The 13,426-nt window shown below is 33.7% G+C and overlaps 1 protein-coding gene across 2 annotated transcripts in view; it reads right to left on the bottom strand.

Annotated features, from left to right (window-relative positions):
- Nucleotides 1–2,200: 2,200 nt before the first annotated feature.
- The window catches only part of snu (ABC-type transporter snustorr), a 56,513-nt gene continuing 45,287 nt past the window's right edge, over nt 2,201–13,426 (bottom strand). For both annotated transcript variants that reach the window (XM_070650362.1, XM_070650370.1), the window contains 9 exons: nt 8,157–8,275; nt 7,708–7,975; nt 7,513–7,642; nt 7,292–7,443; nt 6,927–7,074; nt 6,784–6,867; nt 6,086–6,720; nt 5,635–6,027; nt 2,201–4,862 (listed from right to left, as the gene is read on the bottom strand). In XM_070650362.1, coding sequence (XP_070506463.1) covers nt 4,688–4,862; nt 5,635–6,027; nt 6,086–6,720; nt 6,784–6,867; nt 6,927–7,074; nt 7,292–7,443; nt 7,513–7,642; nt 7,708–7,975; nt 8,157–8,275 — 2,104 coding nt within the window. In that variant the 3' untranslated portion in view covers nt 2,201–4,687. The remainder of the gene's footprint in view (nt 4,863–5,634; nt 6,028–6,085; nt 6,721–6,783; nt 6,868–6,926; nt 7,075–7,291; nt 7,444–7,512; nt 7,643–7,707; nt 7,976–8,156; nt 8,276–13,426) is intronic.

Below are 13,426 nucleotides of genomic sequence, written 5' to 3'. Positions count from 1 at the left end.
AAAATGCTATAAGCGTAACAAAAAAGGAGATTCACGTTTCTTTTTAAAAATATGAATATGACAATATTTTGATGATTCATTTACCATTTTCTCACATCTTTTAGTTAATGTATATTCCTGATGTTTTTGGCAAAGTTTTAAAATTCATTCGGAGAAAAAATAAAATTTTTTTCAGAATTTTCTTCATTCACAAATATTCAAATCGGAACTAAAAAAGTCGCGTGACTCATCTTTCAAGATCTATAGATAGAAAATCTAATTTTATGAAATCGGGTCTTTGGTCTGAAGAAAAGATGTACTTGAGATGTATTAAAATTTTTTATGGTGATCAAATGGCTTGGGGTCAACACCGCTGCTGCTTATTCTTTTTGGATAAAGTTCTTCAATTTGCTTTGGCAGTGTAGGGTGACCTGTGCGTTGCCATAAATTTTTGAAAAATCCTCGAACCGTTAACCGTGTGCTGTTTCGGTCGAGGCTTACCACTAAGTTGCAAGCTCTAATTAGGAGTCTTAAGAAGCACACGACTCAACTGACAAAATTTATTATTTTTGTCGCATTTTTGAGACTTTTTTGTTACTTATCACATGAGTTGTATAGGCACGTAATTGCATACGTAATTACTTTTAAATAGATTTAAAAATGTTGCAGATGAAACATCTTTTTGGCTCTCGCATTGCTGAATCTTCACTTTCAATACTGATACTGTAAATATTTACAGCTGATTAACGTTTCAAATTAAAAAGAATCAATATTTTTGGCGCTATATTGTTGGATATGAAGAAGAAAAAATTTCGTCAGATGTTATATGAATATTTACCAAGCAAATAATTTTTATATCCTCAAGCATCATCGACGATGTTAGATCTGCGTAATTTATATTCAAATGTCTTTAAATGTCTCTTTAAAAATTTAAATCTGTTTTTTGAAAAAATATTCACGTCACCAACAAGCTTTATTAAGTAATAAATATTCTTCGAAATCGAAAATCAGAATCTCACTAATAATCATTGGATATAGGCAGAAGTATTTTGAGAAGTGGTCATTTTTTGGAAAAAGATCTTTAATTTGTGGTTTTTGTCAAAAGCCGTCTCAAATTCGAGTTTTTCGACATTAAATCAATTCGAACTCAAATTATTTCAAAATAAAAATTTACGTTACAAAGAAAAGTAAAAGTAACGGTCAAAAAAAAATTTAAATATTACGGAAAAAAAATTTTTAAAAAAATTTAACGGTCATTTTTGAGAAAGCCACACTCTGGTTTTTGTGAAGAAATACTCAACGAAAAATACAAGATTGCTTTCAAAAAATTTCTGGTTACGCTCCTGGAAATTGGTATTTCGAAATTTGAACTCTGATCTAATACAACGAAAAAAGCTGTTCATTGAGCTCTGGATGAGGTTTCATGTCTGCTTTGTGTTACACAGGACATGTTGTGGAAGCTCCATTAAATAAGGCCTTAATTTCAGATTTATTTGATGGCAAAAGAACGCGAGGAAAAACCAAGAACTCATTGTGAGAAGGTGTCGTTAGGTATCGGCAATTGGGAGACGTAAGCTAGTGATAGACCCTAACAGACAAAGAGCATACTCTGAGTATACACACTTTTATGAGCATGTTCATTTGTATGAAATAAGCATGCTCTGAATGTGATCATTAATGTGAGCATACTTCTTGTATGTTAGGGAGAGCCACCTTTAGGAGACTTCTAAGAAAGTTCATTGATTGCAATTGATCTGTTCGACCAGCGAAGTAAGTAATGTAAGTTGTGCCACATTCCTTAGCAACCTTAGGTAGCTTAGTAGGTATGAGCGCTGACATGTAATCAAGAGGACGTGGGTTCGAGTCTCACTCGGTCTATACTTTGGAAAAGTGTGTATTTCTCTTTAGAACCTTAGAAGTACTAAGGTTTTCAACTGGTATTTGACAATCTTCTGTTTGTGGAAGCTGAAACAATTTCAAAAGTTTACTTTGTAAGCCACAAAAAGATAAGCAGGATGACTCATTAATTAAACAACTCTGCTATCTGTAAAAGAAATTAAATATTTAATTAAATTAACTGTGAAATGAGCAATTATGACAATGAATGCTGTCTGTTATGAGATAGCGGTTAACTGTGCATAAACAGAACACAATAAAACACATTCTTGTTCCTTTAAAAAAGAATTTTAGAATTTTATATACTTTTTCTCATATCCATCAATTATTTTTAAAATTTTACAGTTTTTTTAAGCTTATTTACAATTTGATAATAGCAATAGAACTTCCAATTCTTAAAAAAATTAAAGTTTTTTCTCATTTTCATCGCTAAATTTATTATTCGAGTGATTTAGACATTTAAGGCAATGCGACTTGGCTTTGCTATCAGCGGAACAATAGATCGGAAACAATAGAACTTTGCAATTTCATGACATGAGTCATTGAGCATTTATGAACTGTGAAATATGCAAATACAATATAATTCATGATTGTCATTAAGTGATGATGCTGGGGAAATATCTACTTATTGGTGACACAAACTATCACGTCATACTGAATCAGTAACTCTATGATGACAAGATCAATTTATTTTTTGAAGATGAATGAATTTCTTGTTTTGAATTGAAAATTATTGATCAAGAAGAATTCGGGAATTGACGAAGTTTGTCGAATGATTTTTTTAATTTTAACCGAATGTGCTGTCAATGCAGACAGCGAATATAAACATATGATCTGTTTATACAATTACGTATTACAAAGACGTCATAAAGCTTTAAACCCCGAACTGCAGAAATCGGTTGATCCATGGAAATAGTAGCAGTGGGATGTCAGGTTTCTCAATTCCGACTATCCGGAAAGTGTTGGTCTCGAGAATTTGTCGAAACCGAGTTTCCAGAAACCTTACCGAGATGACGTGACTCTGGCATCGTGTCGTATTTAAACTCAATCACGAAACATGAGCTGATTTGGGGATATACTTAATAATATTTTCCATTACCAAACGGCACGATGCGGGAAATTTCGATTTTCGGAGTAAAAATAAGCCACGAAAAACATACGATGTAGCAGGTAATGTCGACAAGGAATTCCCGCAATTTTGGTTTCAATAAATTCTTCAGACACATTTTGTTCATGTTCATATTCTCAATTTAAATTTTAATAAACATTTGTTCTGTTGTTATGTAATTCACCAGACATAGGCCGGGATAGATACTACGAAGGAATTTCTATCCAGGAATTCCTTTGACTCTAAATAGTCTTGGTCTCGGTATCGAGAAACCCTTTAGTGCGGCTAAATAGTACTGCTCGGGATCATATCCAATTACATTGTTATGGCTATAAATATTGTGATATCCGAATAGCTCATACAACGATAAGTTAAAGACAAATTGTTGACAAAAGCAACTTTGAATTTGAAGAATAATAAAGAATCGTCGCCAAACAACTGAAATTTGTTTAGAAAAAAAAGCAATTGAAACTGAATTGTAAATGTTGACAGTATTGCAATTCGGAGTGGGAAGTGGATTATCTAGCAGAATCATAGAACATCGTAGCATATTTCCAGGAATTTTGAAATTTTTCTAGAAATTTGAGGATTTTTTCATGAATTCTACCAACGAATTTAAAGAATTTATCTAGTATGCCTTGAATACTAATTCATACCAGATGATCCGAACTTTTTCACTGTGTTTTTAAAATTAGCAGATGAAAGTCAGCTATAGAATCAGTGTCAGGTGCCATTTAATGGAAACAATGGATCACAATTGATCTGAATGACCAACAACAAGTAAGTAAATCTCTACAAACCAAGTCAAATTTCAAAGCCTTCTACCAACAATACCAAAACCAAGAATATGGAACTGATCTGTTCCGATCAATTCATCAGTTCCACACCCTTGACCAAAACATCCATCAAAACTCGAACAATTTCAATTTTTAATTCTTTCATCATTTTTTTATAAATTTTTCAATAATTCTTAAATAAAAAATAATTTTTTTTGTGGCAATTTAAACAAAAAAATAAAAAGTTCTTTCGAAGTCCACCAAGCTAGCTGTCATTCTTAATTATAAGATATACAAATTACATCCATGAATACAATATACTTCATGAAAGTATCAAATTTCGAATGAAATGCGCACATAATATTAAAAAATTTCCATATGCTGGAAACATCCAACTGTGCTAATTTCATTATTTTGTGTTTATTTTATGTATTTTGTCATTTAAATTTCTTTCTTTTTACAGTTCTAATAAGTTATAAAAAAAAAGACAGTAATTATCACTAAAATTGAATAGAAAAAAGTAAATAATTGCATGCTTTTGTCCCTTATACATGATTGCTTTATATGAATTGCGATCCCACATTTTAAACTTCCGCGCGGTACACGGAAGGTATGTTTTTATTTATTTAGTTTAAGTTTATAAGATAAGGGGGAATGTCCTATAGTCCGGGTAAATTTTACATCATTAATCCTAATACAAAACATCTCTAAGTTATAAAGGAGAACAGTCAGGCTTCATTTAAAATAATAAAACAACAATTTTATATGAAAAAAATTATAAAAAAAAAAAATTCAAAGAGAATTTGAAAATAAATTAACAATAGGTGGAAGTGAAGGGTAAGAGGAAAATTTTCTACAAAACAGGATTAAGGGTAACTTAATATTTTTGGAAGTAAAAAATTTTAATAAAATTGCTAAAAAAATTCTCTTAATTTTGTTTTAATTTTAAGGACACCATAGTGATGATCAAGAACAGTAGAATCCATGAAACGGTGGCTACGAATCCCATGTACACCTCGAACTCCATCATTCCCCATCCACGGGTCAATATTGAACGCAATGCAGATGTTGCCATTGTTAATGGCAATCCGACAGCGATATTTCTACAAAATTGAAAGATCAGGATTAGTTTAGGTAGTAGAATGGATATTAAGGATTTGTTAATAAATGATGTCTGGAATTTGGAAGTTGTGATGGACATAATAAGTTGGATTTTGACGAATTTACTCGTCATTATCTATCTAAGCAGCACAATGCGACAAATTTCATTCTTTGCCGTTACGTAGTCATTAGAGCACTCAGAGTCATGCCTTCAAAGTGGAGACATAGAGGCACATCGACAAATATATTGTACAGGGCGAAATCGATTTGAATTCGCTCCGGTTCGCTAAAAATCGATCGAAATTTGGATGAATTTTTTTTTCTGCAAACTCTTGTGAAGTATAAAATTTCATACAAACTTCAATCGGTATTTAACGAACTGTACGCGAGTGAGCAACTAGACATGATGCTATGTTAATAACTAGAACTAAGGCCAGAGTTGCAAAGCAGGCATCTGTGAGACACGCAAAAACCGTTCAAATTCTTAATAATTTGTATGGTTTTTTCTTGCAAATTATCAAGAATTTGTACGGTTTTTGCCTATCACAGTTGCCTGTTTTGCAACTCTGCCTAAGGTCCGTAAAATATGTCATTATTCGACCTAAGGTCTAGTTAGCAACAAACCATTATATCTTATTGTCCATCCGAGGTAGCGAACTCATCTCGACTTTGACTTCTGCTACATTGTGCTGCTCGGTACAGCTTTTGACCAACAATTCCACTTTTAGTAGATAGACATCATCACTCAATAATCCTCCAAGTATAGACACTCACCTTAAAATATATGGCATTCCTTCAATTGGCCAAATGACACCTGACAACAAGAGTGTTGGATAGAATGATCCAAGTGCCAATTGAATGGCATTTCTCTCAAGTTCACAAATAGCTGAAATGACAAATCCGAAGCACATACCGCACAGACCTTGAAGAATTGTAAGGCAGATTACGAGGAAAATGTCACCATTATTGGTAACTCCAAAAACGAGAATCATGAAGATAAGAACCAAAGCTGTTTGTCCACACATGACAACGAATTGTGTGACGACATGTGAGAAGAGAATTTCAGTTGGAGTGACTCCAGCAACCCATGAACGATCCAATAAACCTTCAGTTCTTTCAATAATGAGAGCCGATGATGTCAATGCAACAGCCAAGAAGAAAACGATGCTAAAATGGGAATCAATCATTAGTAATGCTAACCAACAGCAAATTAAGTCAAACTTACGTCAAAATAACACCAGGAGCAACGAAATCAGTGAACGATGGTTCATTAGTTCCATAAATTGGTTCCTTAAATTGAATTGGAACGTCACCAAGTTTTGGATTATTATCACAATCTTCCAACAATCCTTGAGCAAATGTTCTGTACGAATATTGCAAGTCCCGATTAAGAATAATACCAATCTGTTGATTAGACATATCCAGCCATACACGAATTTCCGATTGTTCTAATGTTTCATCTTCCGCATCACGTCCAAGTGCAATACGTGCGACAAGTGCATCCGTGAAATTTTCCGTAAAGTACATCGCACCCCATGCATTACCTTGAGCAACTGCCAATTTCGCTGACTCCACATCATCATAATATTCCTGTATTATACTCGAATTTAAATGATCCAGATACCGACACGATAGACTCGTAAATGAACATCCTTTCTCATATTGACATTGACCAGATGCATTCATTTCACGATTAACGATAGCGATTTTAAGTCCAGTTGGGTCACGTCCAATTGCCAAACAGAAGAGAATAACTTGCATAACGGGTAGTGCGAATATGAACAGCATAACACCTACATTACGCCACATACGTAGGAAGTTCTTTTGTAGCAAGGCACGAATTTTACCGCGTGTTGTTATCTTAAAAAAGGATACAAGGTTAGTATAAAACATCCATTAAGACAGTAAGGCTTTATATCTTACATTGCAGCAATCTACGCCGCAATCATCACATTCAATAGCTGACTGATTTTGAGCAACAGGAAAGTTTGGTGTACTTCCATTTAACTGTATGGAGAAAATCAATTAATAATTCATAAGGTATTTCAAAATGTGTAGCTACTCACTCCATATGTAGATCCATTATTACTCTCACTAATTAAGACTTCTTTACTTTGATGAAAATTTAAACCTATAACGCCGCTTTCTTGACTTATGTACACGGGATTATCCTTTTTATTACCAAATGCCAATGCTGATAATGATATGTTATTACTGGAAGTGGAAAATTGACGTTTGTTACTGCTTAACTCTTGTTTCTATGAAAATTCAATTTTAAACCATCAGATTTAATTTTAATCCTATGGATTTATTTTTAATCCTTCGATTTAAAATGCAATTCTTGAAATTCAATACAGCACAGGCATGAATCATCATAATCCACCATCGTACCATTTCATGTGCCATAATATAAATCCACAAATATTAATACCTTATGTTTAACTCTGTTGCTTGTTGTTGTTGTTGTCCCTGTTTCCTAGATAATTTTAAGAATACATCCTCAAGACTTGAACATCGGTACATAGATAATAAAACTTGTGGTGACTCTTCGGCTAAGAGACGTCCAGATCTCATCAAACCGATCTAAAATAAGAAAGTAACAATTGTTATGTCCATTTTAGGTAAGCAATAAAAAAATGGCAACAAACATACAGTATGTGCTTGTCGTGCTTCTTCAATATAATGTGTGGTAATGATGACTGTCTTTTGTCCAGCTTTTGTAATATGAACTAAATGATTCCATATACTTTGTCGTAGGAGGGGATCAACACCGACTGTAGGTCTATAAAAAGAAGTAAATTGGATGTCAAAATTACATAAGCCTTAATATTAAGCACCAAAACTTACTCGTCAAGAATGAGCAATTCTGGATCATGCATAAGTGCAACAGCAAATGACACTCGTCGCTGTTGTCCACCACTCAAATTTTTAACAAGACGATTTTCCGATGGCAAATCAAGAAAGTTGAGCAGGAAATGAAGACGTTCGATAATTTCTGATGTTTGCATACCAAAAATCCATCCAAAATACATCATTGTCTCTTTAATTGAAAATTCAGCATAGAGTGCAATTTCTTGTGGCATATATCCAACACGTTTTCCCGGCACACCTGAGCCTGTTTTTTAATAAAAAGACACAAAAAAAATTTGAGAATTTAGAATTGAGGAAGTGATGTCCATAAAAGTCAAACGTTCGTTGTACATCTTAAATGTCATTGTTAGTCCATATAGTCAGCATGCATGAATCTGTTAACAAATGTCCAAAGTCAGTTAACATCTGTGGGAAATATAAATTACCTCTTGTGCCTGGCTTTCCACCCAATACATAAATTTCACCAGAATTAAGTCGTTTTCTTCCTACAATACATGACAAAAGAGTTGTCTTTCCACATCCGCTAGCACCTAATAGGCCATATCTAAAATAAATTGTCATATGATTAATTTAAAGCACTTCTCAAAATGATCTTCAAACTTGCTGCGCTCATATTATACATATATTTGCTGCACTTGACATTAAGGTTAAAGTCAATTGAAATTCTAAAGCCGTGACACTAGTAAGTGACACGTGTTATTGGGCTTTATATAAAGTTATTATCTTTTGTAGTCAGTCTACACAAAAAAGTGCAATTTGTTGATTTATATAGCCTAAAATTACGTAGTATATGAAAAAATTATCAGTCACTGATTATTACGATAGTCATTTAACGTCGAATTAATCGGATACGGTGTAATTAGTGTGAGTTATTAGATCTAATGGATGTCGATGTGCGTTATCCGTCACGTTGAAATTGAGTCATGTAGAAAATAGTCAAATAGCTCAAAATTTGATAAAAATCAACCATAATGGAATGAGATGTACATGATTTTGGATTGGGATGGCACTATTGGTACCGAAATCATTGCTATGATTCTATTGAGACGACAATTTAGTGGATTATCATGAGAAATAATACAGTATTGCCTTGACGTTCTCAAAATATACTAAAGGTATATCATATGAATTTGGCACATGCCATGCGTAATCCATACGTCTAAGTATATATCCTGGACCTTGCCAGAACCATCTGGCACTGGTCCTGTTCGGACAAATCAATTAATTGATCCAAAATCCGATATCAGGCCGACTTGACTCTGGCATAGTGACAGATTCGATGTATATTCTTCTGGTCCGAACAGTCAGACCAGTATGAATCTGGCATGGTTCTAGATATAAATCGACTTGACTCTGATGCCAGATTCAATTTAAATCCTTCGTGTCCCACCAATCAGGACGATGTGATTCTAGTACGTGCTGGATTTAAATCTAATCTGACAACAAGTCAGTGTCCAGCTTGCTTAGGAACCAAATTTGATCCATAACCCAATTTGTGCTATTCGAGTATAACATACAGAATCGCCTAAAATATCCATAGAACACAATCCAAAATTGATGAAATATATTGGATCTCAACTCAATATGAATCTAGTTCCTCAAAATTCCTGATTTGGACAATAACTCTAGACTAGAGTATCTAGTCATGTCCATACTTCTTATTTTATAACATCATTCTGGGAATTTTTTAAGAGGATTTAAGCTAGAAACCTTGAAAAACTAACCACATAAATGCCATTAATGACATTTTGAGACAAAATTTGCATACAAATTTCCTTATTGTAAAGCACAGAAAAAAATTTAATTTCTTGTATGTCTGGTGAATATTAAAATATATAAAAATGTTTCATCCTTTGTACAAGTTAATTGTACTAAGTTAATTGTTTGTTGAGCGGTCATGCATTAATCATGTCTGGAATGTGATTATTAATTAGGGTTGCTATTCAATTTTATCAAGGTATTGGGGCAGATTAGCAGTCTTTTATGTCTGGAAGACTGTAAAGCAGTGGTCCGCAACCTTTTATTTTTTCAGGCACACCTTGAAAGTAATCCTCGACCAAAACCGCGCACGACATACGGTTGATGGCATTTCAACCAAAATTGACGAACTACGGCACAAAGCTTGCCAATCACTGCTATAAATCCATCAAAAACTGAATCACTTACTCAAATTAGCAATAAATAATTCAAGAGAAACTTGAAATCGAAAAAAAATGCAGCAATCATCCTTCAAAAATGCAAATTTCTCTTTCCACATTATTAATCGCTGATATTGCGATGACTATTAACGACATTATTGCATCCTCATTTTCTACAGCAATAAAGTCAAAGTATCGAATATCAGCTCCTAAATTAAATGAGTGACATTAATCATTGCTATATCAGATTGTTGTTAATAGGTGTCATTAATTAGAATATGGGATCTTAATGCATCAATTTTAATTAGTTCTAGACATCGATAATGGGATTCAAAATAGCTACAGGATAAAATCGTCTCAAGAATCAATAGTTCAAGCATAGTGATTATGCAACTCTGTATTGAAGTAACTTACTTACTTACTTACGTCCTTGGCTGCGGCGCACGGGGGCCCATTGCCGCATTTAAAGAACGTCTGTAGACAGCTCTATCTTTCGATATCTTCTGCCAATTAGGGATATTGAGAACTCTAGCGTATTGAAGTAAGCATACACCGTCTCTAATGGGAATCGAACCCACAACATTCATAACAGATTCAATGGCTATCCGGTATGTTGCCTTGTCACTAGGCCACAAAGACCTTTCCCTTGCACTGGCAGATCTGTTTATTGTGGGAATCGAACCCATGTTTTCATAACAGAGTCAACAGTAATCCAGTGTGCTGCCTAACCACTCGATCCCAGAGGCCTAACTTTCACACTGACAGATCGGTCTCCGGTAGGAATCGAACCCACAAGTTCTCAGAATTGAGTTACACCTATCCGATCTGATGACTAACCATTCGGCTAAAGAGGCTTAATTCTCGCACTGATACATTTTCCAATATAAGCCACGATACCTCTAGATATCCACTCCACCCAGTCTCCACACCAAGCCTTGATTAATCCTTGAAAATCCCCTTATATGACACATATTCAAACCTGTTTAATTACAATCTGATATTTAACCTTTTGCTCCCATTACTTAAAGTATTTATCACCTCCCATATAATCCTGTTTTATACATTAAATGAACAACTTCTTAATCCTATTGGATACGTCAATTCATTCTAGAAGTAATTCCATCAAACATTCTTAATGACTTTGCAAAAAATGTAAATAAATTTATTATTAATAACTCAAAGTAATCTGTCAAGACTCAATTGATGTCAGGATGGATGAAAGAGAGGGACAGAGACGTAAGTTGCTGTCTGTATGAAAGAGACTAAACACTTGTTTACCTTAACTTGAATTCCATGAACTTTTTTCTCCATTCTCAGTAATTGAACCACCTACAGAGGAGAGCTTTTCATGCTCTTTTTGACAACAGAAGTGAGTTTGAGATAAGAACCTTTAATGACATTTTAATTTTTTTTCACGGACTTGTAAGGAATTGATTTGTATTCCTTTGTGTTCTGGGAGACGTGAATGGAATGAATTCAATTTGTCCGTTGCTTCATTTCATTGATTTAATTTAAAAGTATAATCAGACATAGCTTGAAATGATCGTTTATCAGCCTTTTGTGCAAATATTCAATTGATTTTTCTTGTTCTTTATAGTTTGAGAGGTTTGTGGAGTTCTTTGAACTTTGGGTGTGGATTTATGATGGTTAAGACTATTCTATTTGATGAAACTTCCATTTTGGGTCTTGATAAGTTGATTCTTGACTGTATAGCCGAAAAACAACCATTTTCCAACTTTTTGTTCTGAACGGGAATCGAACCCTCGTCCTAGACTTCCTGGTAGCATACTTTTATCACTAAGCAACCACTGAGCTATCGAGGGTTGTTTGAATTCCTTGACAGAATGCCAATTTAAACGTTAAATCCGCTCTGAAGGCTTCTAAACAGCGAATATATCTTTACCGTTGCTGTGCCTTCACTTTTTGGGAAATCCCAACAAAATGTCAAAGGATATGAATGACAACATTAACCTCAGATGTTTAAAAATGCATGAAAAATTATTAACAATCAGGAACTGTCAAATGCACACGATAAATGGTAAGTTCCTGAATAATATTTCCAAAATTGTTAGATTCTTCTCACATTTTTACAGTTTAAAGATCAATAAAATATATACAGGAATCCCCAAAAATTCACGGTCATAAATTTAATTCTTGTCATGCTTTTAGAAACTTTTTTAGTCTTCAAAGTCACAAAAATGGAATTGTTCTGTGATTTTTTTGGGGAAATTTGGAAACAACTTGAAACAAGCTTTTTTGCAGAATCATTTTAGAGTAATTTAACTTTTGGGTACAACTTTACCAAATATGAACATTAGATTCAGGAAAGATTCTGCTGAATCATCTTAAAAGGCCACCTTCGGTGAATTATGACACTGGCATTAAGTTTGTTATTCATCTGACGTATAACTATGATATCCATGGACCATTGCTCAGACACTCATTTAAAAATTGACAAAAATTCTCAAATTTCAATTCTTCGGCATTTGAATTCGAAAAATTCGAACATTTCGAACTCATTTTTTTTTAAATAAAAATTTACGTTACGAAAAATGTGTGCAATTTCTACAATTTTCAGATGAGAAAAAATCTAAACAGAGTAGATTCTGAGGTATCAAGTCATGTATGTATGCCAAATCTGTCAATGCAAGAGTAAGGCCTCTGTAGGCCGAATTCGTATAGGAACAAGAGAACGGATATCTGTATAATTCTATTTTGAGTACGTGGGTTCGGTTCCTATCAGATACCAATCTCTCAATCATTATATAAAGCAGTATTGTCGATATGACGAGGATTTCCCACATTGGTCATGTTATTACACTAGAATAGTACAAGTCGGTTAATCGATCCAAAATCTGACATCAGGCAGATGTGATTGCTTAAGGATCGAGAACGAGTCCGAGACTTTTCGATTATTCATCAATCTTTGACCATCCATAGTAGACTTCTCAAGAACTTGTAGAGACAGAGACTTCGGGATACCTTTGTGACTGCAGCATGGTTTCGGATTTAAGAAAGGTCCCGAATCCGGCTCCAAATCAGAAACACACCATCCTGGAGACGGATTTTTGATCAATTAACAGATTTGTGCTAATCGGTGCAATAACAAAATTAGGCATTCAAATCTATTGTTTTCGATATTTTAATAATTTGCAAATGCAACCACCGAAATTCAGTATTAGACTTGGTATAAAATTGAATTGAAATTTTTGAAAAATGGACCTAAACAGGAAAAATTAAATCATACGCATGTATTTAGATAGTCAAAATTATTAAATGTATTTCCGCATTTACACAAAAAAAAGATTCACAGATATATATGAAAAATTAAAAAAATTTTTTATAAAAGTGTAGAAATGTTAGATTAGGTAAGTATAAGTATTGCTGTAATTAAAACGGCAAGTGTTTACAATTTACAACTATTTAACACGCAATAGATTGTAGATTTCATAAATAATATAACATATGAAGCTACGAGAGATAAGCAAAAAAATTATATTTTGCACATATTTTTGCACAATTTACTCATTTTTTACTGCTTTTGCTCATCGACTGAA

Source organism: Chironomus tepperi, unplaced genomic scaffold (genome assembly GCF_022539635.2).
Source record: "Chironomus tepperi strain 1889 unplaced genomic scaffold, CSIRO-AGI_Ctep_v1 contig_37, whole genome shotgun sequence".
In the NCBI taxonomy this organism is placed as follows: Eukaryota; Metazoa; Arthropoda; class Insecta; order Diptera; family Chironomidae; genus Chironomus; species Chironomus tepperi.
The sequence above is the reverse complement of the archived record's forward strand: the minus strand, read 5'-3'. Positions and strand labels throughout refer to the sequence as shown.